This window comes from Peromyscus leucopus, chromosome 2 (assembly GCF_004664715.2).
Source record: "Peromyscus leucopus breed LL Stock chromosome 2, UCI_PerLeu_2.1, whole genome shotgun sequence".
NCBI classification, from domain to species: Eukaryota; Metazoa; Chordata; class Mammalia; order Rodentia; family Cricetidae; genus Peromyscus; species Peromyscus leucopus.
This window is the reverse complement of record NC_051064.1, coordinates 74,236,168-74,263,321: the sequence shown is the minus strand read 5'-3', so window position 1 is coordinate 74,263,321 and position 27,154 is coordinate 74,236,168. Positions and strand designations below refer to the sequence as shown.

General features: G+C 42.5%; 1 protein-coding gene across 5 annotated transcripts in view; it reads left to right on the top strand.

The window, feature by feature from the left end:
• Nucleotides 1-27,154, top strand: part of Astn2 (astrotactin 2) — a 948,854-nt gene that overhangs the window by 648,258 nt on the left and 273,442 nt on the right. For all 5 annotated transcript variants that reach the window (XM_028887868.1, XM_028887866.1, XM_028887865.1 and 2 more), the window contains one exon: nt 23,393-23,517. In XM_028887868.1, the coding sequence (XP_028743701.1) occupies nt 23,393-23,517 (125 nt within the window). The remainder of the gene's footprint in view (nt 1-23,392; nt 23,518-27,154) is intronic.

Genomic DNA, 27,154 nt, shown 5'->3' with positions numbered 1-27,154 from the left:
TAATTTTGGGTGAGTTCTTAAACCATCCAATGCGTTTCACATGTATTCTGGGAAACCTCGGGTCTGACAGCCTGTATCTTTTCTGCCTTAAGAATAAACTTGTCCAAGAGATGATCAGATGGCAGACAGATGTTTAAACTCCTGACCCAAGGTGGCTCAGCTATCATCTCAATCCTTCCATACATGTTGAACATTTGCATGTATCAGTCTGCCCTGGTGGCTTACAAGACAGATAGCATCCTTGCCCTTCTAGCTTACCTTCTGGGAAGAAATGGAGATGTGGACAAGACTAAGAGAAATCAAAGCATGTCTCTGATAGTGAGTGAAATGAAGCAAATAAGCAGACTAAGGAACAGGACACGTCTGCACTTCTCCAGGTAGTCAATGAATACTTCTCAGAAGAGAGGACAGCTAAGCAGAGGCATGAATGGAAGGCAGGGCTGGACCGTACACAAGCAGAGGGAGCTATAGTAGACAGAGAGACATGTTACCCTGATGGCTGTCTACCCAAGTCAGTGAACCACCTAGTGGAGAAGGGCACGGCAAAAGAGTATTGAAGGCAGTGGACAGAACCAAAGCAGAACCAAACTAACCAAACAAAAGCACTTCTGAAATAGGCATGCTCCTCTGGAGCTGCTAGATCAAAGCAATTGCCCCTCCCCCACTTGTCAAGCATAAGAGCCCAGCCCCATCTGTAAATTACAAACAATTTGCTAGGACGCTGAATGAGGTTTAAAGGAGCAGTGTCACACCTACAGCTTTTACTACTGTATCTGGAACAGAACTAGTCCTTGATACATCAGCTGCTTCTTCTCCTTTTGTGTAATTCTTCTCCACCTCCCTCTGTTCTGTACCCATCATGCATTTACACAGCATGCCTTGCGTCTATACAACATTATAGCTTGAGACACACACACACACACACACACACACACACACCACAGAGAAGAGAGAGAGAGAGAGAGAGAGAGAGAGAGAGAGAGAAAGAGAAAGAGAGAGAAGATAGATAGATAGATAGATAGATAGATAGATAGATAGATAGATAGATAGATAGAGTACAGTAATGTGGGCCTGACAAAGTGGTTCAGCAGGTAACAGCGCTTGTTCCCATGCCTGACAGCCTGAGTCCTATCTCCAGATCCACATGCTAGGAGAGCTGACTCCCTCTGGTTGTCTTCTGACTTCCATACACACTTGCAGTCTACACATACATATACCCAATCAAAATAAATCAATAAAATGCAAAGAGAGAGAGAGAGAGACTATAATAGGAGCTAGGCCTGATGGTACAAGCCTGTTAAGGCCAGCACTGAGGCAGGAGGATCGAACATTCCTGGCCAGCCTGGGCTATATAGGGAGACCCTGCTCAAACAACTACCATTTCCACCAGAAATAAAAAGGGCCATTTGTGATGGCTGGCATGGCTGTCCACCGAGGACTGGCAATGGATCTGACACTGGGGACACAGAGGTGAGTAAGATACTGATTCTGGTCTCATGACTCACCTGACTGGTGTTCCAGGGCTTCATATACTCATGCCCTCGGCTGCCAACGCAGCACCCATGCATGACTTGAAAAAGATTTATTCCCCAATGAACACAGAGCTGTATAGAGTCTTCAGAGTCTCCTATTGGGCAAAACACTTTTGTGGACATCTCAAGAAACATCCCGGGACACTATTTCTCAGCATCATTCTTTCCCAAATGTGAGGCGGTTTCTCAGTCAGACAGCAACTCCTGAAACTGGCCATCCCCCTGCAACTCTGAACATGACTCTATCTCCATTCTGCTCAGAAGGCATTAACATGTGGGTAGGGATATCCCTGACTTATAGTATAGGACACATCTCAGATGCTATTCTTTGCATCCTGTCCTCTTGCTTGACAACACCAAGCTTTCCCATTTCATTCTTAGGCATAGTAAGGGATGCTCATTCCATTCCAGCCAGTCTTTTAAATTTTTACCTGTTATTTCTTTTAATCATCAAGGTGCTAATAAGGGAAATGGTCTTATTATCCTCACTATCCAGGTGAGGAACTGGGGCACAGTGGGAGCACTGGGCCACAGTTTGATCTCTCAGATTTCTTCAAGTGGTAATTCTGCTATAGATCCATTCATGCATTTGTCCATTTTCCAATTAACCAATGTGTGCTGAGCACTCTCTACTATGTCAAGGGCTGTCTGCTATGTATGTGCACTTAATCTCATTTAATCCCTAACTACATGGTAGGATGAAACTTTCTTCTGTTTTTTCTTTTCAAAATTTATTTCATTCTTCTTCCATACATTATATCCTAACTGCATTTTTCCCTCTCTCCTCCCTCCCAGCTCTCCCCACCTCCATCCAATCTTGCACGCAACTTTTTTAATCTCTGTTCTATAGGTGTAGAAATAAAAGTTTAGGGGGAGTGTTTATGCAGTGTGTGTTGTAGGTTCCTGTGTGTTGGGGAGACATTATTCAGGGGAATTAAGGATAGAATTTGAAGGGGGCCAGGGATGATCTGAACCCTACATTGTCATGCATGAAAGTTGGCCTCTGTTTAAGGCTATGTACCATCATCAACAGATGGAGGTTCTGGTGACATTGTGTCCCACATACAATGACACAAAAAAGCATAAAAACTCTACCCTCTGCTAGTCAAGTAGCCCCCCATCCCCTCCATTCCTCATCCATATAATTCCACTGCCTGAACCATGGGCATGCTTTGTGACCTCCTATGCCTCTCGGGCTCCCAGACAGCCAGGAGCTTCCCATAGTTTCTGTAATTAGCCTCACACATGCCAGAGAGAGAAATAGCATCACAGATGTGGTCACGAATCTTAGCTAATTAACCATATGGTACGGGTTGCTGGTGGAGCAGGAAGGCACTCTGTGGGTGTTCGTTTCCTGGTATCCTAGGGGATGGGACATTAGGTGTGGTGCCTCATTCTCCAAGATGAGGGCACAGGGACTTGAGTCCTGGCAGCTGTGTGGACTTGTTCCCTCTGTATCGCCAGCAAAGCTGCCTTCAGAAAAGGAGTGCCCTAAAGGGAGGAGACAGGAGTATTATCCTTAAGAACAACAGGAACACCCTAACCCATTTCGGCAGGAGACCCTGCAGGTGGGAAGCTCTGTTGTTGACAGGAGAACTTGGATAGACAGTTCAGCAGGTGGCTTGTCAGCTGGTATAATGGACAACACATTAAGGGAGTGTGTCTTTTAGCTGTGCCACCTTAGGCAGGTTACTTAGCTTCTCTGAAGTTAAACTACTCCATTGCTCTTAAGTGCAGAAGAGCAAGCCTGAAGTCCATGAATACAAAGGAAGTGGCCATTATGAATTCACAGAAGCTGTGCCAGAGCTCAGCTCCTGACCAGGACTTCTAAGTTCCTCAGTAGCTCTGGGAGATGGAAATCCATTACATCTGGGATGATGACACGGCATGAAACAAGTAGTGATAACGGGCATCACTATTACTCACTAAAGCTAACACCAACACAACTTATTCCAGATAATATGTGCTTTAACTTACTTATTTAATGTCCTCATAACAAACATTACTTGACACCCATTTTCTGATCAGGAGCCTGAGGCTGAATTAGAGTAAGCAGTATCTTAAGATCACTTCTGTGCTCTCAAGCAGTGATTCAACATTTGTCTAAGTTGATGCTGAAGGTTGTACTTTATGGCAGTGGAGTATTCCACTCTCCCTAGCTAAGGACACTGATCCTATCTGAGACTGAATCCTTTCTGAGAGTTGATGGCTTCAGGTATGATCTGGAGACCAACCCTCAAATGGTGTCTAACTGAGAATAGTAGAGTGTGCTGCTGTAACAAATTGTGACCACATCAGTAGTAGCTGAAACACCACATTTATTCTCACAGTAGGGAGGCCTTAACATGAGGTGTTAGGGCAGTTTCCTTCTGGGGGACCCTAAGGGATAATCTGATGGTAGTCTGTTGCTACAGCATTCTTTGGCTTGTGGCCATATTACTCTAGTCCATGTTACTTCTGCCCCTCTGTACTCAAATAGCCATCTGTTTCCCTCTTATAGGGACATAAAATGTGATGGCACTTAGGACCCATGCAAATAATGCAGGATAGCCTTCCTACTTGAAGAATATAAATTTAGAATGTGCAGAGAAATTGGACTAGAAGATTATTCTGTAACTAAATCCCTTTGGCAATATATACTGGGTTAGCCAGCTTGGGCTGTCATATAAGGTGCCACCAACTAAGTGACTGGAACAAATAAGTTTATTTTCTCACAGTTATGTAGGCTAGAAGTCGAAGATCAAGGAGTCAGCAGAGTTGGAGTTTTATGAAACCCTTCTTCTTGGTGTGTAGATAGCCATCTTCTCCCAGTATGACACATGGTCATTTCTCCATGCATTCACCTTGCTGGGTTCTATATGTTCAAGTATCTTCCTTGGTTAAAATGATCAGTCACATTGGATGGGCACCCATGTTAATAGCATTGTTTTAATTCAGTAACCCTTCAGAGACCAATTTCTAAGACTGGCTGGTGCTGTGAGGAGGACATGAATGTACAAGACATGTTTTGTGGTTGTTGCTGGTTGAGGTAATTTTTTAAGGGGAGGGTGGGTGTTGCAGCACAACTCAGGTCCCTAATATTGACAAGTTCTAGGAATTAGGACCCCAATATACTGGATGACTATGATTTAGTGCTGCATGGCACTTTTGATTAAAATGGAATGTAGGAGCAAGAGCAGCAGTGGGGAGACTTGGATCTAGCATTGAAATTCTAATTCAGGAGCAGGGACTGGGAGCAGGTTGAAGAAGGGTCAGGTCAGAAGCAGGGAGACACTGGGTCAAGGAAAGCAGTTTCGAAGGAACGAGAGCTGTAAGTGATGAATGCACTCCCAAGCGACACACTGACATCTTATTTCTAAACCACAAAGAAGCAGAGGATGTAAGAGAAGGTGTTTACTCATATCATGATTAATGTGTGAGAGATCATTACCAGCTGGGGTAGTGAGGCCGGGACACTGCTCCTCCTAGGATAATGCGATTGCAAAGATTCTGGCATTTCTCGGTAATTGAACTAAACAATTCTACAACAGGAGTCAGCCAACAGTTTCCATGAGACTCCACATAGTAAACATATTCAGCTTCGTAGGCCATGTGGGCTCCATCACAGCTGCTCATGTCTGCCAGGAAATACCAAAGCAGCAAACTAATAATACAATCTTATAAAAATGCATGAGTACAGCTATGATCCATGACACAGCTGATAAAAATAGATAGAAGCCAGATTGACTAGAGGGCTATGTAGTTTGTCAGCTCCTACTCGGAAACAATGTGAGTTGATAAAACAACCAACTAAACCATGCCTATAATGATTATTTTAATTACTAGCCTTTGGTTTTTAAAGCTGTTCAATGTTTATAGAGACATTGAGAAGGTAGAGTCAGTATATCCCTCCCTCCCCATTTTCTTCTGTCATTATTGCATGAACATGGCATATTTGTTAAAATCGATGAACTAATATCGATATATTGTTATTAATGAGAGCTCACAGTTTAATGCTATGCTCTACATTTCAATGAGTTTTGAAAGAAGCATTATGTCAGGGATCTGTCATTATAGTGTCACACATCATGCTTTCCATGCCCCAAATGCACCCCTCTCCATGCCCCACTTATTCTTCCCTCGCTTCTCTGAACTGTTGGCAATGAGATCCTTGCACAGGCTTTATAGTTTCACTTTTTCAGAACGTTGGTAGTTGGAGTTGCATGGTCTGAAGCCTTTCCAGACATGATCTTTTCATTTAGCAAGAGGGCTTTCAGTTCCTGTGTGTCTTTTCATGGCTAGAGAACACAGTTCCTCTGCTTGATGAACACTACCCAATGGGTGTGTGTGATTTGCTTATTCAGTCACCTAAGAACATCTTGATTGCTTCAAAATCTGTTGAGAGTGGATACAGTCCTCTGCACACTGTGTGCAAGGTTTTATGGAGACGTGTTTCCCATGTATCTGAGAAATACAGAGGCACATGCTTACTGAACTGTGTGGTGAGAGTGCTTAGCTTAGGAAGAAATTACCAGTCAACCTTCACAAAGTGGCTCCATCATTTTTATATTCTGATCAGCAATAAACTTTCTATTTCTTCACTTCTTTGCCAATATTTGGTATTTGTGTCTTTATCCGAAGTGCTGGGATTAAACATAAAGCTTCATATCTGCAATCACTAACTTACATCCCCAGTCTCATGTTTTGAATTTTATCAGTTGTAATAGCTATGTAGAGGTATTTAATTTGTAATTCCAGAATCATGTGTGATTCAGTTGCTATTTTTTTTTTATTTTTGTGTTTTCATTGTCATTTTGGTTAAGAATCCTTTACTAGATATATACTGGCAAATACCCCCAGTCTCTGGCATGACTTTTGTTAATGGTGCTTTCCACAGAACTGGAGGTTTGTTTGTTTGTTTTAATTTCAGTTAAGTTTAATTTGTCAGTCTTCTCTTACATGAATCTTGTGCAAAATACACACCATCAAACCCAATATTACCAAGATTTTTTCCTATATTATTTTATAGGAGATGAATAGGTTTGTTTTTTTCATCTAGGCCTATGATATATTTAATGAAATTTTGTGGAAAGTATAAGGTTTTTTTTGTGTAGACTCTTCATTTTCTGTTCTTTTCTTCTTAGTTTTTGGTTTCGGTTTTGCGAATGTGTAGCTGTTCCCGAAATATTTCTTGAGAACACTGTCCTTTGTATCTTCTTTTGAATTGCCTTTGCAATTTTGTCAAGCTTTCATTTGAGCACACCTGTGTGGGTCTGTTTGGAACTTCTGTTCCACAAATCCATTTGTCTAGTATTTCACCCACAACTCATGGTTTGGACTACTCTAGCTTAGAAAGTCTTCAAACTGGGTAGTTCCACCCTCTGACTTCATTTTCTTCCTTAAATTGTGCTAAATAGTCTGGGTCTTTTACATCTTTCTTAGAATGAATTTGTTACTTCTAGAAAATAGCTTGAGGTTTTGATTTGGATCACACTGAGCCTCTATAGGTCAATTTGAAAAGAATTGACATTTTAATAATATTGACTATCAGTCTATAATCCCTTTTCATTTTTTAATCACTAATTTTATCAACATTTTATAGTTTTGCTTATATAGATCTTGTTTGAACTTTGTTAGATTTGCAACTAAAATTTTGTGGTTTTCTTTTTTGATGTTACTAAAATGGTGTTGTGTTTTTAATTTCAAATTCCAGTTGTTCATTATTGACATACAGGACAGTAAATGGCTTTTGTATGTGACCTTTATCTTGTAACCTTGCTGTAATCACTAAGCACAAGAGACTTTCATTTCAGTTTCTTGATATTTTATTCTCATTCTTATTTTATTCTAGTTGGCAGGTGTTGGTGGTTATGCTGTGTAAGCATGTATTCATTCATATTCATATGTGTTTGGGTACAAGAGTGCACACAGAACTGTGCACCTGCATGTGGAGATCTAAAGCTGATGTGTAGAATCTTTCTTGATTGTTCTCTACCTAATCCATTTGAGTCAAAGTCTCTCAACTGAACTCAAAGCCCATCAACATGACTAAACGAGTTAGTCAGCTTGTTCCTGGGATCCTAGTCTTTGCCTTTAGAGTGCTGGAATTACAAGCAGACCACCCTGTGTACCTGGCATTTACATGGTGGTAGAGATCTGAATTCAGGTCCTCATACTCACATAGCAAGCATATTACCTCCCCAGCCCTTATATTTTCATTGCCTATTATTTTTAAAACCTAAGTCACATTCCTATTAATAAGAATAAAAGTTAATTTTTATGAATCACATTATTTATAGGGTGCTATCCTGAATGTATCATCTTGCTGCTTCCAACACTGATACTATTTTATCTCTTTTACAAATGAAGAAATGAAGTTTAGTAAGGTGTAATAACTTGTTTGAAGTTATAAGAAGCTGAGGTATTCTCTTATCATTAAAGGAGTAATTATAGTACTAAATCATAGTAACAGTAATCAACAACTAACCAAATATACATGTCAACCATTTATATCTATTGTCCACAGGAGGCACTCTGTGTGTATGTGGTGTAGGTGTGTGTGTGTGTGTGTGTGTGTGTGTGTGTGTGTGTGTATGTGTGTGTGTGTGTGTGTGTGTGTGTTGGTGGAAGTATTAAGGCAACTCCCTATAGTTAAAAGGGAGGTTTATTTTCTGGAGTAACTTACAAGTAAAGGGATAGGTTATGGGGTCTGGGAGAGGTGAAATGCAGTCCAGCAGTGTTCTCTCGAGAACTCTTCTCCATCTACTTTCAGTGTCCAGGATCCAGGAATCAAAAGAGCCAGCACATCCGGATCTCAGGTCTTAAGGGCTCCTGTCTCCGCCCTGCCTCAGAGGCATGACAGTTGCTGGAAGCTTCATTGGGGGTAGTACTTCAGATCAAAGCTGGAGCAGCTACCCATTACATGTGTGTGTGTGACATTTTTATTTATTTTTACTTTCCTAAGATTGATTCTAACCATAGCTCAGGCCCTGGATTTCACTGTGTATCTCAGGCTGGCCTCTAACTCACAGAATGAATCCTGTCTCAGCCTTTCAAGCACAAGGACTACAAGAGTGGACTACCATGCCTAGCTTCATTATCACTTTGGGTCTTTGTAACTGAGGTTATAAAAACAGGTGCTTTTTGGAACTAGCGAGATGGCTCAGCAGTTTAGAACACTGGCTGCTCTCCCAGAGGACCTGGGTTTGATTCCCAGTGCCCATAAGGCAACTTACAACCATCTGTAACTCCAATTCCAGGGGTTTGATGCCCTTGTCTGGTCTCTGTGAACACCAGGCATGCTTGTGGTATATAGACATACATGTAGGCAAAACATCAATACATATAAAATAATAATAATAAATTAAAAACAGTTGCTTTTATCATCCAGCTTCACAAATGAAATAGCTGAGGGTCCTGCAATTAAGAACTTCAACAGGAGCATACACTTAGGAAGAAATACAGCTTAAGATCCCATCCCACATGTAGAGTTATTACAAACTGATGGCCAGTGTGTATGTGATTGTATACAACATGATCCCCAGTAGTTAACAGGGTGGGAAGCTAGAAAGAGGGACTCCAAAACTGGATTCAATTACATTGTGATGCCAAATTTAAAAGGACAAAAATTGCGTTCATTAATTGGATGTTTGTTTTCTTGGGCTCTCTGTGAATGTCTTGACATCCCTTGGTTTTAAGGAGCACTTAAAAACAATCTCCAGCTGTCCTATAATGATATGCACACTTCACCTTAGTTATAAAACAGACTGGCTAAAGTGCATGTGAGCAGGGTTCCAGATTTGGCTGCAACTGCTGTCTGTTCTACAACAAGGGCGATGAGACGTGGTGGGATCCTCATTAGCACAGTGCTGCACAAAACACAAGCAAATCATGCTGCTTTCCCCCTGCCTTTGGGTGTTTTCTTTCTCTGTTGCTAATGACTAATAAGAAAGGGAGAAAGAGGAGAGAGTGTGTGTGAACAAGAAAGCTACTGCTATTAGATTTTCTTCTACTACAGTGGGTTTCTCATTTTGCTAAGCTCATTAGAGGTGACGGTATGGAAAGAGCCCTGAAGTGCCCCAGGGAGAATGGAAAAGACAAAAAGGGAAATGAAACTTTCAGAGCTTTGACCCCAGCCACAAATTCACACCAGAACCATCTGCCTTTACATCATTTGTTCAGATTCCAAAGTTCCACCTCCTGTTTGATTTTATATGTAACATAAGAGAAAAATCATGTCTTTTTCCAGCTATTTCTAAGAGTAACATTATGAATGAATGGATACAACATGGTTAAAATTATGGCCTTAACCTTCCTCCTGTTTATCTGTTGCTTTAAGTCAAGAGTTTTGAAACATCTCTTACATTTAATTTGCAGTTTAGTCTACGAGAAGTTCAATGGTACAAACTACAAACTTTTTTGAATATATTCTATGAATTGAATGTTTTTCCAGGAGCTGGATAAGCAGGGGAAGGGTGCTCTCTCCTTGTAAAGTCAGGGAAATGGCAACACAGGCAGTGATTTCAGTGCCAGATGCTGAGGGGGAGAGGTGTTATGGCACTATGAGTATTGTCATGGCATTCAAGGCTCTTCCAGAGGTTATGGACAAGGTATGCAGTTTGGGAAGAATCATATGTATTAGAAAAAGAGGAAAAAACCTCTAATCCATAGCTGCATGTCCTGTATTCTTATTATCATTCTATTATGCTATGGGTCTATGCTGTCTGGGCTGGAGGGGAAGAAAAGCAGGTAGAGGTCCACTCCAGCTCTAAAATTTTTCTTCTTATTATTCCTAATCACAAGCCTTTGGAGTATGCTAAATTAAAATCTTCAGTAGTACATTCTGAGCATCAATAACCACCATTTATTGAGAGCCTACTCTTCTCGGCCCTTACGCTATGCTGCCTGTTTTATGGGCTTTTTTCATCGTTACAGCAAGTATGTGAGACTGGAATGATTAGTATCCTCTTTTTTTTTTTTTTGCTGATGAGGAAACAGAAACCCAGGTTAAAAGTTCAATGTTCTGTCTAGCCAAAGCCACATCAGAGATGTGAGGCAGAAGCAGGATGCGAAGACAGTATCTGACTACAAATAGTGTTTTTACAAATGAGAGAGACTTTATGGGGGTAGTTTCTGACATTATTAAGAGACACAATCTCACAGAAAACTCCCTGATCTTATGGTTCTTTCAATCTTTCTGCCTTTGCTTCCACAATTTTCCCTGAGCCTTGGATGCAGGAGTGTTTTATAGATATATCTATACATCTATAAAAATGATCTATAAATCTATAAAAATCTATATTTAGGTCTGCCTAAACATGAGCCGAACAGGGCTGACACCAATAGGCATGCCAGAGTGGATGGGGAAAGCTCACAAGACCTCAGCCCTACTACATACAACTAAGAAATGCTGAAAATGAGAGAAATGATCTTCTCTAAGGAAGAACACACTAATTACTTATCCAATGCCAAATGGGCAGTTCTGAGAGCATATATACAAGTAATATTATGCTGAGTAGACTATATTTAAGAATATACATATATGCAATCATGCTTATAACAGCAATTAACGACCAGCCAGGCCATGAATTTGAGAAAGAACAAGGAGAAATATATGGAAGGAAAGAGAATAGAGAATGATTTAATTATATTATAATCTCAAAAATAAAATAAAAAATGTGAGAGAGTAATGGGTACGTAGCACAGTTGATAGGGGCTTGCCTGGGTTAGATCCTCAGCACAGCATAAAAGTCATGATGATCATATATACTTGTAATCCAGATGTGGACCAGGAAAACTAGAAGTTCGAGATCATCCTTGGCTAATAACAGATTCAAGTTCACTCTGAGTTATTTAAAAAAAAAAAAAAGGTATAAGAAAAGTGCCCATGAGAACACAGCTCCCTGTCGCGAATTTGTAGGAATTTTCTCTTTGCCTTCTATGTTAGAACTGTTTGAGGACACTTGTGTTTGTCAGAAATGTCTTCAATGCTTAAAATACCCCAGAGGTGGGAATTTTGTTGCTTAAAACAATAGAGCCCCTGTATGGCAAAGCCTCCCATAGCTTGTATAAGTAGGATGACTGACCACAGCAGGACTGAGGACAATGAGAAACACTGATGACATGAAAAAGGAGCAGAAGTCTGATGCCTTGGCCCTTGGTTTTAATTGGCATCAAAGGCTTCATTGATAATGTATGAATTTTTATGCGATAGCCCATGTAACAATATGAATGGAGTCCAGGCCTTGCCCTTGAGGAGAAAAATAGTGAAATGGTGGGTAGAAGGTTGCTGAGAAAAGAAAACTCCATGAGCAGCAGAATATAAAGATCCTAACTGGACTTGATATAGTTTTGATAGGTACACAGACATTAGTTTCATTGACTCTGATACAAATTAGTAGCTAGAATCATGGTGAATTTGGGGAGCTAATGCAATACTGGCCTGGAGCCAGCAAGCTCTACTAGAGGCACCTTTCCATCAGAAGGGTTGGCAGCCTCCTTAGACCAGGGAATCCTTCCTTCGGAGCCTGCACATATGTGGAAGGAGGCAGCTTTAGTGCTAAATCTGTTTAGCTGCATCAGGCCTATCATCAGGACAAGGCTAATTTTCTTCTGTGATTCTTATTTACAGCATCTAATAAATATAGATAATGGGAGCACTTTGTCAGAAAAGTGCAGAGATTGGGGCTAGCAATGTTGAACTCTCCTCACCTCCAACTCTAGAGTTGCATGTCAAGGTATAAGGGTCATTGATTTCTTCCTGAGAACTAGGAAAAAAAAAGAGTCTGAGAAGATGATCCATGAGCCACAGTGAGAGTAACTCAGTGTGTTCCCAGTGTTAGGACAGGACACATTCGGAACCCCTGTGCTGACACACACAGGCAAAGAGATGGAGGGCGAAGTGGCTAAGGAGAAGATAATGTTTCTCTAGCCTGCAATTTCTTTCAATTTTAGGGATCGCAATTACCAGGGCAAGAGTTAGGAGTGGCCGTGCTTGGGATGCATAAGTGAGTTTGATGCCACAGGTTCTTTTGCATTTAGAAAGCAGAGGCACAGGCAATATTTAACCTGGCTGAGCTCTGCATGGGTGTGTACAATTGTATATGAGAGAAAGCAGGACTGGAGCCAGGAGTAAAAGTAGATGTGATGAGTAGGCAGTGGAGTAGAATGAATGGCCTTGATTCCACCCTAGGCGACACTAGGAGGGTAACTGCACCTCTCAGAGACCCGGTCTCCTTGCTACCACCTTGGAGAAATAGCACTTATTGCACAAGATAGTCTAGCATGTCAGGAACAGAGCTTGCAGATCACCTAACACATGGTATGCATTCAATAAAGGACATTCCCGTTATTGATGTCAGCATCCATATGGGATATTCAACCAGCACTGGTATTTTCAACCAGCCAACCTTTACTTTTCATTTATGAGCAAAATTAAATATTCACCAGCATATTTTTGCATAGTTCTTAAGAACACAGAGTTACACTGTTCAAATGCTAGTTTTTTTTAAGCTTATGGTTTTTAACCTCATTATGTCTCTGCATGCTCTCATTCTTCTCTTTTCCCCCCACATACCACTCAGTTATTGTACATAAAAAAATACAATTTGTGCACAACCCTTAGAATAATGGACTAGCGTATTGTGAATAATCAATAGATACTAGTTTTTTTAAAATGAGACTTGGGAGCCAGCAAGCTGGCTGGGCTAGTTAAGACACCTGAAGTCAAGCCTGAGGACCTGAATTCTATGCCAAGATCTGCATGAGAGAAAGAGAGAGCTGACTTCTACAAGTTATTCTCTGATGACTTGCAAATGCATCACATCAATAAATATATAAATGTAAAGAATTTTAAAATGAGACTTGCTATTATGTTAGATATTTCCTAGCTATCAAGGAGAAAGAAACAAAGAAAAAGGAAAGGAGAAAAAGAGGGAGGGAAGGAGAGGGAGTGATAGATTGAGACAAAGATTAATAAGGCAATAACTCAGTCCATTGGAGGGAGATTGATATACCACAGCTGAATAATTTATTCATTCGTTGAGTAAGCACTTACCGAGCCCCCAAGCATGCATCGGCGACTACTTTAGTTTTCAATGCTTAGCAGTTCATAAGCAGACATACATGGCTCTTGCCCTCAGTCACTCCTGGTCCAGTGAGGGACACAGGCAATGACCAGGACCAGTAGTATAGTGTAAAAATGTTGGCACTGTTCTCAAATTAGGACTGTGAAAAGGCAGAGAATTCAGAGAGAAGACATGGCGACAATGTCTTCATGGATGATGGGGTGGGAAGAAATCTTTGAATTCTTTCCAGGATGTTCATTTCCTTATCCTCGGAAACTATGATTATCTTGCATGGCAAAATGGGCAGTAAGCAGATGAGCAGATTTAGAGAGATTATTCACATGATCCTGTGGGGCCCAGTGAAATCAGAAAAGTCCTTAAAATAGAAGAAAGCCAAGAATAAAATCAGAGTTCGGAAGCGAGGATGGCTACATTTGAAGATGGAGAAGAAAGCCAGGGAACGTGGGTAGCTCTGAGGAGCTGGAGATGGCAAGGTGTTTGTCTGGGAAGAAAGCGGCCTGTTGATATCTTGTTTTAGATTAATGCATGCCACAGTTATACCTACAGATCTCTAAGACAGTAAGTTTGCTCTGTTGTAAGACGGTCAGTTTAAGGTGATTTGTCACAGTGGGGCCAGAACATGAGTACATGAATACATGCATCCAAAGGTATTTGTGAGTTAGAATCATTTTAATACTTTTACATTTGTGTGTGTGTGTGTGTGTGTGTGTGTGTGTCTGTTGCATGAGAGAGAAATTGGAGGACTAGTTGTGAGTTGTTTTTGGTTTTTTCTTTCAACTACGTTTCCCAGGGGTCAACCTCAGGTGATCAGACTTAGTGGTTGGCACCTTTACCAGCTGAACCATATCACTGACTCCGGTAGGATAACCATGGTAGAAAATCACTCTGGCTGCTTGATAGTTAACAAATTGGAAGGGACATGGCTGGATGCAGATAGCATCGTTAACAAGCTGTTCCTGTAGTCCTATGAGATAGGATGGTGGCCTCAATCAGAGCATATGGTTATGAAATGCTGGCTCTGTATCAGACCCTGAAGTCAGCCTGATGGAAAAGGGATTCAAGAGGAGTGAACCAAATCCGTGGTCTGAGCCAGGAGACAGACACGTAGAGAACACTTACAGCTGGTGAAGTGTAAGGGCTTTGACATAGGAACCAGACCCAGTGTTATAAAAACACAAGGACACTACTTCCGAAGGGCCTCATGATGGTGCCCTGGAGGAAATGCCACTTGGAGTTGTATCTGAGAAGCTCTCAGGAAGACTCAGTGGAGATCTCTATGTGCTCCCAGTCTCTTTTGGTCTACTCTCAGCCTCCTCCAGCATCCTTGCCTCCATGGGAGCCAGAAATCTTGACAGCTTTATCTGATTTCCCCTCTGGGTCAGAATTCAGGAAAGGGCGTCATCGACTTTGGGCTCTTATGAAAGTACTTGTCTTACTGAATGAAGGGGCTTATAAACCCCATACAATATGCTCTGACTCTGGAGAAGAAAATCTCATGAGCATTGTTCACCAAAAATGTTCACCAACTTTCTGTTTGTATTTTAGATATTTTGAGTATTACCTTTGTTTTTCATGTGCATGTGCGGAATGCTTCATTTCTAAAAAGCAAAATGAGGGTCTCTGGGACATATCCAATTGAACTCAGACCTCTTCATCTTCCTCTCCAGCAGTTTCTTGACACACTAGTGGCAGAAAAAAAGGGGGGCATTTCCTTTTCCTGTCTGTGAAACCCCCTTGAGGTCATTACCTGCCCAGTCTATATGTTAAAATAAAACACAATAATGTGAGTTGCCTAGACCTGGTTTTTTATATAAAAAGTAGTGCTTACTCTTGGAGCTGAATGGCTTGAAACACAACAAAGCCTGCTTTAAGATGCAAAGTTGAGCAAAGAGTCCCTCCTTTTCTGGGTGGTATCTGTTCTTTTACCAAAAGGATGGATGACACTGACTTAGTATGTGTTATGCCAGAGAAATATGGTCTCCAGGGAAGGAAAAAGGCTTTGTTTTAACATTTGAAAAACATTAACTTATAAACACACACATACATATACAGGAAGCACGTTTTACATGGTTCCTCATGGCTGCAAGTAAAGGGTACAGAATGGCTTTTTTGTATCCCCAGTGCCTCACATATTGAAATAGAGCTCAATGGGTGAACTAATGAAAGGTTGAATGAAAGAATGACTTTAGATTGAGGGCTTGACCTAAAGCTGGAGCTAATATCCAGTATTAAAGAGTGACATCATACGGAAATTAAATGTGATAGCATACACCTGTAATTCCATTGCATGAGCAGCTAGATTCCAAGTTCAATGCTAACTTGAGCTGTATAGACAATCCTTCACAGTGAGACCTATCCTTCTGACCTGTCAACTATTGGAGCACGAGAGAAGCATTTCTAACTCTTCCCTGGATGTGGTGAAGCTTCAGGATAAAAGTGACTAACCCAGTGTTAATAACCATTTAATCACCAGATTTATAGACCCTTGATGGAAATGTTAAGTTTGCATCAGCTCCACCCTGAATCCTCTCAGTTCCAAAGAAGGGGAGTGGTTTCTTCAAATCCCACAGCCAGGCTATGGCTGAGCCAAGAAAGGAACACATGTGGTTGCTTAACATTAACTGAGGGCCCCTGCATCTCAGCCAAAGCGCTCCCTCTTTCTTGGCAGAAAGAGGAGGGATAGGGCACACTTTAAGAGGTGGGTAGATGTTCTCATCAGCATTAGGAAGTTTGATGGGACCCTTCCGGAAGGCTCCGAGCAGCCTAGGAATAGCCAGAAAAGCAGCGAGTCCCATCCCTGAAACTGAAAATCTCAGACCAGCTTTCTCCTAGCCTTCTCCAAGTAAAAAGGCTGCAGACAGCCCTATCTGACTCCGAGGGTGATTCACTTCCTCAAATACCTCTATTTAAATGCTAATTTCCACAGAACAGAGGGCTGATGGTTCTGGCATGCTGGTCCCTATGTCTTACTGCACCCAAAATGCTCACACATGCTCTTAAAGGAGGAAGTAGGCTGGATGGGAAGCAAGGCATGTGGAAGGGTGGGGAGAATTTATGTAGGAGGTCAGTTACCTGTGCTTGTCCTTGTTAGCATGGCTGATCAAATGGAAGTGAGACAACTGCAGCAGCTTTGGAGAATTTGTGTCACCTAGAGGTGATGTTCGGGTGACAATGGAGGATGAGGAGGCCTTCCCTCATGTCTATACAGGCGTCAGCAGCTGCTCTGTTGTGTATAATATAAACTAGGCCATGGCCAAACTGTGTCTGAAAACCCTTGATGAGATTCAGATCCTAATGTTGGATTTGAGAAAAACAGACAGACAGACAGACAGACAGAATTAGCTCGCATTGAAGATAATACCTTCCCCCTTACCCACATTTTGCTAAGACTTAATGGAACTCGCGTGAATCCTCCTAGACAGAATTTGATCCGTGGCTATATGACTTCTAAGGCTCTGCACATCCCACAGTCAAATACCAAGTACTTCAGGAATCTAGTCACAAACAAGATAGATACATGAGAGAAAGGGATGGGAAGGATTTATTTTAACTTGGAGACATTAGGCCACTGTCATGAAAAGCTGACTCCTCCTCAGTTGTCTCCCCAACAAACCCCTGTATGAGTGCACACTTGAGGCCTAACTCAACCTGTTTAGAAAGGTCTTGTTTTCCCATCTGGCTCCCTCAGTTCAGCAGTCCTCAGGCCCTTCTGTTTAATCTCCTTGGAAGCCACAACATCTGCACTGTTGATTCAGAATACTTCCTGTAGACGGAAATTTCTCTGGTCCTGCCTTGCCCAGCAGTCCAGATGAATCTCTCCCACCCTCAGTCCCATAGCGACTTATAAAATAATTACTCAGAGGCTTATATTAAGTACAAACTGTATGGCCTATTGTAGATGTAACCAACCGTCTTATTAAATAAGAAACACAGAAACAATGTAAAAGAGAAAGCCAAGAGGTCAGAACTCAGAGCTAAAATCTCACCCTTCCTCCTGCTGTCCCAGCTTCCTGAAAGAGAGCTATTTCCTGTGTGTAAGTCGTTTTTTTCTAGTCATTCTGCCTTCTCATTGGTTGTAAACCCAAACACGTGACTGCCTCATCACTGTCTGAATGTACAGCCCCCTAGGTCTTAAAGGCATATGTTCCAATGCTGGCTGTATCCCTGAACACACAGAGATCTATGGGATTAAAGGCGTGTGCCACCACCACCACCACCACCGCCACCACCACCACCACCACCACCACCACCACCACACTCTGTCTATGGCTCTAATAGCTCTGACCCCCGGGCAACTTTATTTATTAACATACAATCAAAATCACATTTCAGTACAATTAGAATACCACCACAGCCTATGGTTTCAGCTTCTCTCTAGTTAGCTCTTTCATCTTACATTAACCCATTCCTATTAATCTATATGTTGCCATGTGGCTGTGCATTACCAGTCTGCTGGCATTTTGTTGCTCCTTTGGTGGTGGCATCTCTCTGGACTCCACCCTTCTTCTCTCTGTATCTCTGCTTGGATTTCCCACCTGACTGTAAGCTTTCTTGCCATAGGCCAAAACAGCTTTATTTATTATCCAATGGGAGCCACACATATTCACAGCATACAGAAAGACATCCCACAGCAACTTCTTACTTCAAAGGGAATAAGAGATAAATTATTCCTAAATCAAATAGGAGTGATCATGGCCTGAGAACATGAATTTAGGGTACCCTGAATAACATATTCCAACATAGAGATAAACTCATGAGATTTTTATAGTTCTGAAGCAAAAGAACATCATAAATAGAGGCATTTATTCAAATGCATTGGTAAAAATATGCAGGCAGGCTACAATAACATACAGGAAATCTCTGCTGTAGGCCTCAGATGCTATCTGATGAAGGTCTTACTTAGCTTTTGGATTGGTGGAAGCTAATAGCCATTTAAGCTAACATGTTCCAGCAGCTTTGAACTGGTAGTCACCAAAACACTAGGTAAGACAGAATTGGCCAATGAATTGCCCTTGAGGTGAATAAAGATAGCCCAACACAATTGAGCTCTGCCTTTTAACATCCAAACTCTCTACAAATTATGAAGTTCTAGTAAGTCAATCAGCCTAATAAAATATCTGGAATCATCTTATTGAAAAACTAGATTCAACTTTACTACTGTCTGGTGAGGATCCATTCTGGAGTTACAGCAGCAACACAGGGAAAGAGCTAGCAAAGGCTAGCGGCTGCGCACAGGCTGCCATCTTTTCTGTGTTTCCACCACGCTACCCGCAAATACTTATCCGAGCATCCATGCTTTACTCAACTTTACTCAGTCTCACAGTTTGGCCCTCAGGGCACCTCGGTGCATTGTTTGGGGCCACAAGGAGTCTGCAGTACAGTGAGAAACCAAGGTCTTCCATGAGTGGATCTATGGTTATAAACTGTAAAACTTTTCTCGGAAGAAAAGAGCAAGATCTGAAAGGTGGGTGACAGATTTCATCTGAAGCACTTTCCTCAAAGCAGTGACCTGTTGTCTGGTCTGAGTGGTGAACAGGAGTGGCCCCTGTGCAGAGAAAAAGAACACCCTCCCAGAGAGAGGACACATTCCAGCTGGGGACTGTAGATTGGGAGTCTGTCCCAGGAGAGGACAGTGAGTGCAGCCTGGCAACAGCGGTCCTGAGCAGCAGGAGTCAGCAGGGGCTGGATTGTGTGGGATCCTCTAAACCATAAGACAGCATCCTTATTCTTTCTTGGTCTTCACCAGTGGAGGAACATCCTGTGCTCACCTCTGCTGTCACCCTGGCTCAAACCATGCACTGAATTCATGCAGATTTGCAGAGTGAATGCTACCCACTCAATGTCAGGGTTCCCAAGATGCACTTTAAAAATTTGCTGAGTTATCTCCATATATTATCAGTTCAGATTTAAGTTTCACATGGATGCATTTTTGAAGACATTTGTCTAAACAGTGACTCTGTGCTAATTTTGCAATAACAATATTCACTTACAAGATATAGACACATACTATCCAACTCAAACCCCTATGCATAAAAGCATGTTCTCTAGTGGATGTGCTCATGAGTGCTTCCTGCTCTCATCTCTGAAAGTATGTGATTTAGTCCATGATCCTGGCTGCATTCGCTGAAGGTGAGTACTCAGTTGAACACAAACTTGCTGAGCACAGGCACCAAGCACCAAGCTATAAGCCAGAGGGGTTAGCATGAGCTGTAGGTACCGCCATTCCCAACTATGGACCTCAGTCAGACAAGGTTCTTAACTTTTCTGAGTGCCTGTTTCATCATCTATAAAATGAGACTATTGGTGCCTGTCAGCATTTTTATAAAGCTAAAACCACACACACACACACAGAGAGAGAGAGAGAGAGAGAGAGAGAGAGAGAGAGAGAGAGAGAGAGAGAGAGAGAGAGAGAGAGAGAGAGAGAGAGAGAAGAGTGGGGGTGGAGGAAGACAGAGAGGAGATCACCTAAGGAGCAGAACTGGTTTTCCTTGTTCTAAGCTGAGCCAGCACTTGCCACCTCCGGGTCTTTTCTTCAGCCTGGGACTTTCAAGGTCTCTCAGCTTTCACCTGAGGTTTCTTCTGCCTAGCAGAACTTCCCCAGGGCTGTCCCGCCTGCACCCTTCCTCCCTCCCTCCCTCCGTCCCTCCAAGTTTGTCTTTTGCCTCGTTCAAAAGCAGATTGATGTGAAGGCCCTGGGCGCCCTCTGCTGGCGGAGGCTGTGCAGGACTGTGGGAATTGCCCAGCCTGCCGGGAATGGATTTATTACTTGGGAAAGATGTAGCCGCTGCCGTCCTATCATTCAAGGCTTCATCCTTGCCTGTGTGCTCCCCTCTCAGCTGACTATGACAACAGATTCCTCCTCCCTCCCATATTACCCTTCCTCATGAGCTTCGTCAGGTTACTCTCTGGAAATCCTTTTCTGGAAACTCAAAGGGAACTATTTATGCAAGAAGAGATACTTTAAGTCATGTTTCCTGCCACTTGGGGTTACCCATGTGCATCTTTTAGTTGTCCATTGATGTCAGATGTCCCAAAATCCTAAGACTGGCTAGGCCAGAAAGCACAGGAGTTGGAGGAGGAGAGCGAGGGGTACTAGTGGGTGTAACTTCCCTCTCCTGCAGTTTAGGATGTATATACAAAAGTTGGTGAATATAGAGAGACCCTCCCCTCCTGAGGTAGTAAAGGAAATTAAGGAAATTTCCCTCCAAGGCCTAGTTACCAAATGTGCTCAGACTGTAAATCACTGGGAGCCACTTCACATCTGGTAGAGCCACCTGCTCCACGTTGCTTAAGTAGAATAATGTGATCGCGCCCACCTCGTGGTGAGGACTGCTGAGGTCCCAGTGAGAACAGAGCCTCTATGCAGTCAGGTTGTAAGATGCCACAGCTCCTTCTCTCGGCTTGTGGCCTGCTTGGGTTCTGGGAACTTCAGTCTGCATATCTTGGGGTAAGACTTTCAACTCTTACATTTACTGAGATGAGAATTATGGACTCTGGGACCAGACTACCCAAGACCTCACACTATCAATTACGTGACCTTGACTTGTAAAGGTTCTTTTAAATTGAGTGTTGATCTCCACACTGGGGATTTTAACATCACCTACTTCATGAAGTTGCATGAAGTGCTTACCAAGGTACCTGACACACAGTAGGTGTTAAATAAGGCCATTTCCACTCTTCCATTATAGCAGCCTGGGAAACTTCTATGATCCTCATTTTATAGATGAAATAATTGAGATTTATGAGCTTTGTCCCAGTTACTCAGGTAGGACATCAAAGGGGGAGACCTGGAGCCCAGTGTTCAATACCTCATCAAAATTAATTTTCTGACCTACAAACCAAGTACTTTTTGGTCACATGATGAAGGGGTTCTTCCAATCCAACTCGAATGCCTGACAACGAGATCACTGGCTGCACTGCATAGCCAACGTTTCCCTCTCTCTCCAGGTTGGGAAGACCTGGGAAACAAAGGACAAAGCCAGTCTTTCTGTCTGTCCATAGTTCTCAATCCAGAGCTCTGTAACCAGCATCTGATAGTTGCTGATTAGAGCCTGGGATACCCTTCCATTTTACTGCACATTTGGGGAAACATCTGTAGTCCAGCAACCACCTCACTGTTCTTACGGTGTGTGTAGTGTTTCCATTGCCTGGAATGCTGTCTTCTCTCTTTTTGGGCCCCCAGATTTGTAGACTACGTGGCTCCACAGATTGACATTCAACACAAACAAAATACTATGCTACACAGCAAGAGTAGCTTGGAAACTCACCACAGTGCACATGTATCCCCTGAAGAAAGGCCCAAACTTTGCTAGACCTGGCTTTAAATTCTGTTCTCATAAACTTAGAATCTTGTCGTTACTTATCTGTGATTTACACATACTAGCCCAAGAGCCACAGTGAAGACTACATATTCAGGTATAAGTAAAATACTTTGCTAAAGTCTAGCAAACTAAGGATGCAGTGAATAACAGAGATGGCAATGAGAGTGAAGGGGAAGATGATGGTGATGCTGGAGATGTTGAGGGTGGTGATAACATCGCCTTCTCTGGACCCAGCCCTAGAGGACATGTTCACTAGACAAATGGATTGGTGGCAGACTTTGAAAGTGTCTAGGAGCTGGTATGGGCATCTGCAATGAAGACAAGAAGGTAACCCAAATTATAGTTTCTCAGCTGCTTCTGCACTGCCTGGAGCCCAGGCTTCAAGAGCCGTGGTTTGCCATCATGTATTTTTGTTTTTGTCTCTGGTTTTCATTTCAAGGTTGCCCATGGCAGGGGACAAAATGAAGGGATAAGCATCCTCCTGCTTTTGTTATTTCCTCCCTTCCCCTCCTCCCTGTCCAGATTGTAACTAGTGTTGCTAACTCTGACCATAAAGTGATCATACAAGTCAGAATAGATAGGGAAATGCCCCTGGTACCCTGCTCAATGACTGACTTCCCCATTTCCAGCTCGCACACTCCTCGTATCAACAATCTTCCCATCTCCCGTGGCTGGCTGTTCCATTTTTAGGTCAGTCTATTGTCTAGAATAATGAGGTTTGTGTCCTTTTTCTGCAGTCTCTGCCACCACTGTCCTCTTAAACCATATCCATCCAGGACCCCATATTCTAGGGTCACATTGGGGTTTGTCTTGTGATCCGGCTGCAGGCAGGCCTCTCTGAAGTTAGAGCAGGGCAAAGAGCACTAGTCTGGGAGTAAAGAGACCTGAGTTTGTGTCCAGTCTACTGGTTGTGGTTAGGCAAGGCCTTCCACTTCTCCAGGCCTCCGTTTTCCCCATCGGCCCGAACCAACGTATCTTTAGCGTTCCTTCTCCCTTAACACACAGGCAGTTTCCAAGCTTCCCCTCCTTCCTTCAACTTAGCCTTGTTGCTACCTCAAACACTTGGTGCTCCTCTCAGCTCCCTAGCATCCAGGGTTACCCACGCCATTGCTTAGGCAAAGGGATAGTTCACAGCCAAATATATAGTTTGCAGAGCCTCAGAGGATGTCTGAAACAATGGGTAGCTTGATCCCATTAAGTGTCTACAGCAGCCCTGAGATGGAGGCCTCATTTGTAGAAATTGAAACTTGGTTGCAAGAGAAACAGTAAGTGGCTATGGATTGTCCGGGCTTTGCTGCTCGGCCTGCCTGAATTCCACACCCTGTGCTCAGGGCTATGCTCTCAGAGCTGGGACTCAGGAGGCTTCACGGCAAAGCCACCCAGCCTGTTCCAACAACAAGCTTCAGGCCTCCTTGCCCGCCATTACCCCCTGTTCCTTTCCTCCGCCCTGTAATCTCTTTGCTCTGCCCCCCAGGGAGAACAATTTCATCAAGGACTTCCCCCAGCTGGCAGACGGGCTGTTGGTGATCCCGCTGCCTGTGGAAGAGCAATGCCGGGGGGTCCTCTCCGAGCCCCTTCCCGACCTTCAGCTGCTCACTGGTAAGACACACCCTTCAGGCCCCTGCACACTCACTGACCACAGCTGTATCAGTTGTATGAACTACAAGAACATAACAAGATGCTCCAGTCCGGCCGACTCCCAGGCCTCTGCCTTGTCTTGGGCTCCTGCTAGGAACCATGTAAAAGGAGGGGCTTAAGGAGACCCCAGCTTCTTGGCTAGGACCTACTTTATGAGAGGCACCTCGCCGAAAACAAGAAACGATTTTCCCATTGAGACTTTGTGTCCAAGTATCAAACCACTTTCCATGCAAGTGACATTTTTTTTCTGATTTTTCAATACTTTCAGAATTTTGTTTTCTTTGTTCATTTAAAAATCATTCTAGAGTTAAATCAGTGGACTCTTGAATCAAGACTTTCTCCACATGGATGCATTTGAGTCATGTGGTTTATTATTTACAGATGGTCACTGAGCCATTTGCTGGGTGAGTTTTATTTATCCAAATTTGAGAGTAAGGCATCTAGGTTCCAATAAGTTCAACGGCATCCAAGACATTCACTAGGACTAGACCCTGGTGAATAGTGTTGCATTTTTTTTTATCCTTTCAATCCCACCCTGTTATTTTCACCATCCCAAACCTTCAGGCTCTCCTAAAGTGCCAGAATTTTCTGTCTAGTTCCAAGGTATGTTTCTTCTCTTCTTTATCTTCTCTCAACTTTTCTGCTACCCTTTTGGGAGGGTGGGGTTGATTTTTCTAAGACAAGTGGACCTGGACTCTATTTTTTGATGATATAATAGTGGAATGATGTCCACTACCCAGATTAGCCACCCTCAAGTACGATTGAATCCTCTCACTTAGAAAATGATTGTCCCACAGGAATTAACCTGCAATGTAACAGACACCCCATCACTTGCAAGCTCTGAGTGGCCAGGAGCAAAAAATCTAACTACGATGAGCCTTTCCTGTAAAATGGCATAGACAGAGGAGCCCCCACATGGGTTAAAGGTGTCCTTGCAGAGCAAGGCTACTTCTATTGTTCAGCCCACGTGACCCTGCATGAGTGTTGCTATTCTGATTTCAGATTATTAAGGTGCCATATACTCCTCCAAAGTCACATGGCTAGTGTGTAAATTATCATCAAGTATTAAACCTAATTAATCCGGACTCCAAAGTGGGTGCCTTATCCATTATCTTACATCACCTCCCAGACTTGTCCCACTTCAAAGAAGATGCAGATCAAATGGACCCATAGATGACATATCTCTGCAAAGTGTTTTAAAGACTCCTATGTCTTCCTTAATTTCCTCTTCCTACGATCATAGAAATTCTAAGTGACATGGAGTATTCTAGTTGAATTCTCTCTGCTGATTGGGCATCAGGTTTAAGAGAGACTTGCCTCTTTGGAAAACCCCAGTAAGGGCAGCTCAGCATCCACAAGAGCTCACATTTCTCTACATTGTCTGGTAGGAGAGTTCTTTTTTTTTTTTTTTTTTTTTTTTTTGGTTTTCGAGACAGGGTTTCTTTGTGTAGCTTTGCGCCTTTCCTGGAGCTCACTTGGTAGCCCAGGCTGGCCTCGAACTCACAGAGATCCGCCTGGCTCTGCCTCCCGAGTGCTGGGATTAAAGGCGTGCGCCACCACCGCCCGGCTAGGAGAGTTCTTTAAAGACCCCGACACATCGTTGATTGTGTTTCCTTGGACAGTTTCCATCTTTGCAGCATGGACAGAACAGTTACTTTTTTAAAAAATGTGGTAAGGAATGAAGGTCATGTGTATAAAAAGTTTGGTCTACTATGGTTCTCTAGTAATTTTGCAGGTTGTTTTAACTATATGTCTTAGCTCAGGGACATTTGAAGGGTTCCTAATAAGGGAACTGCTAAAACTCAAGAGATTTTTTTTTTTAAATTACCAGAGGCTTGAGTGGTGGCATAGTAGTTAAAAGCACTGGCTGCTCTTGCAGATGACCTGGGTTTGCTCTCCAGCACCCTACATGGTAGTTCACAACTATCTGTAGCTCTAATTTCAGGGGATCCAACATCCTCTTCCAGCATTCACAGCCACTGCACACACATGGTGCACGGACATACATGCAGACAAAATACCCACATGTATAAAATAAAAATAAATCTTTAAAAGTAGAATTACTGAGACAAGTTAATCTTCTCTCCCAGAGCTTCATTCTATCTCCTTTCCCTAGAGGAGGAACTGTACAAAGAGTATGGTGGGTGGGGTGAGAATCGGGGGTAGTTTCAAGATTAAGAATGAAGAGAAAACCATTCCAGTTGGGAAATTGTAAATATCCAATTGAATTCCAGGATCCATTCTGGACTCTGTAGGAGAACTGGAAATAATGCAGCATGGCCTTTATGTCAAGAACCTGACATACTACAGAAGCCTATATTCCAGGTGTGAATCCCAGCTAAGACAGGGACCACAGTAAATGAAGGATGGGATAGAGGCCACTTAGGAGGGAGGCCCAGGGATAGAATGAGGGGCAGGAAAGATGGTTTTATAAATTGCTTGATAAGCGGAATGTACCTCCTCCCTTTGAATACCACACCATGGAAGGAAAGGGTCCTTTAACAGCCCACACCAGAATGTTCAGCTTTCTTCTGTCAGAGGTGGGGCTCAGTTGTTGATTACCCCTTCCCCACAAACAATAGCTGTGAACATGGCTAGGCAGTAACAGATGGGACAGGGGACAGAGTCTACCTGGATTTTGGTGTCTAGGACTCCTTGAATAGACGAATTTCTCAGCCCTGGGTCAGGAGCCTGGTCTTCTCTTTCCTTTTTCCATCCCCTCTCTCTTTCCTTCCCAGCGTCACATAGAGAGCATAGGCAAGACAGAGCAGATAAACAGAGACAACATATTTATAACTAAACATTCTCACTCCAATGGACATATCTTAGGGGATCATGAATATTTTACTTGAAAATGAAAGCCTCTAAAATTATATTATTCCTGAAAAGGCTAAAGAGGGAGAAAAAAAAAATAGTTGACAGTAATGGACAACTTTAATACTACAGAAATGTCCAGGAAGAAATCATTTGTTCCAATGAGATTCTCATTTTAATATCCGTATCAAATATCTCTTTAAGTGCCTCCTCACCAGGGGACAAGAGAAAGGCATAGGAAATGTGCCTGCTATTTGCAGAGGTGCAAGAAAGCACAGCTACATAACAACACTAATAACTGCTAACGTGACTAGCATTTCTTTTTAATGCATTTGTTCGTGATTATAAAGAGGAGAGAATGCAAGGCTTTGGGTGGAAATTTTAGAAAATGGAGATAGATACAAATTAGGGGGCAGGATTTTTTTTTACATGTATCTGGTATCCTGCTTGCCAACATTTTTGTTGTGTTTCTTCTTTGTTTGTATTTTATCTTGACAGTACCTGTGATTTCTGAAATGCATTCTGTGGAACATGCATTCTTAATGATCCCTCTATATAAAAGAAGTTCCATGAGCAGCAGCACCTTCACAGAGACTTATTGTGTATTTTAATTATTGTAATATGCTCAAAATTAAAAAAGTTCAGTTTGTTTAGCCAGTATTTCTCATTTATTTGAATTAGAAAACTATATGTAGGTATACAGGTTTGCCACATAGTGATTATAAATATCCATGTTAACAACCAATGGTTTATACCAGGGTCAGCAAGCATAAAGGGATGGGTA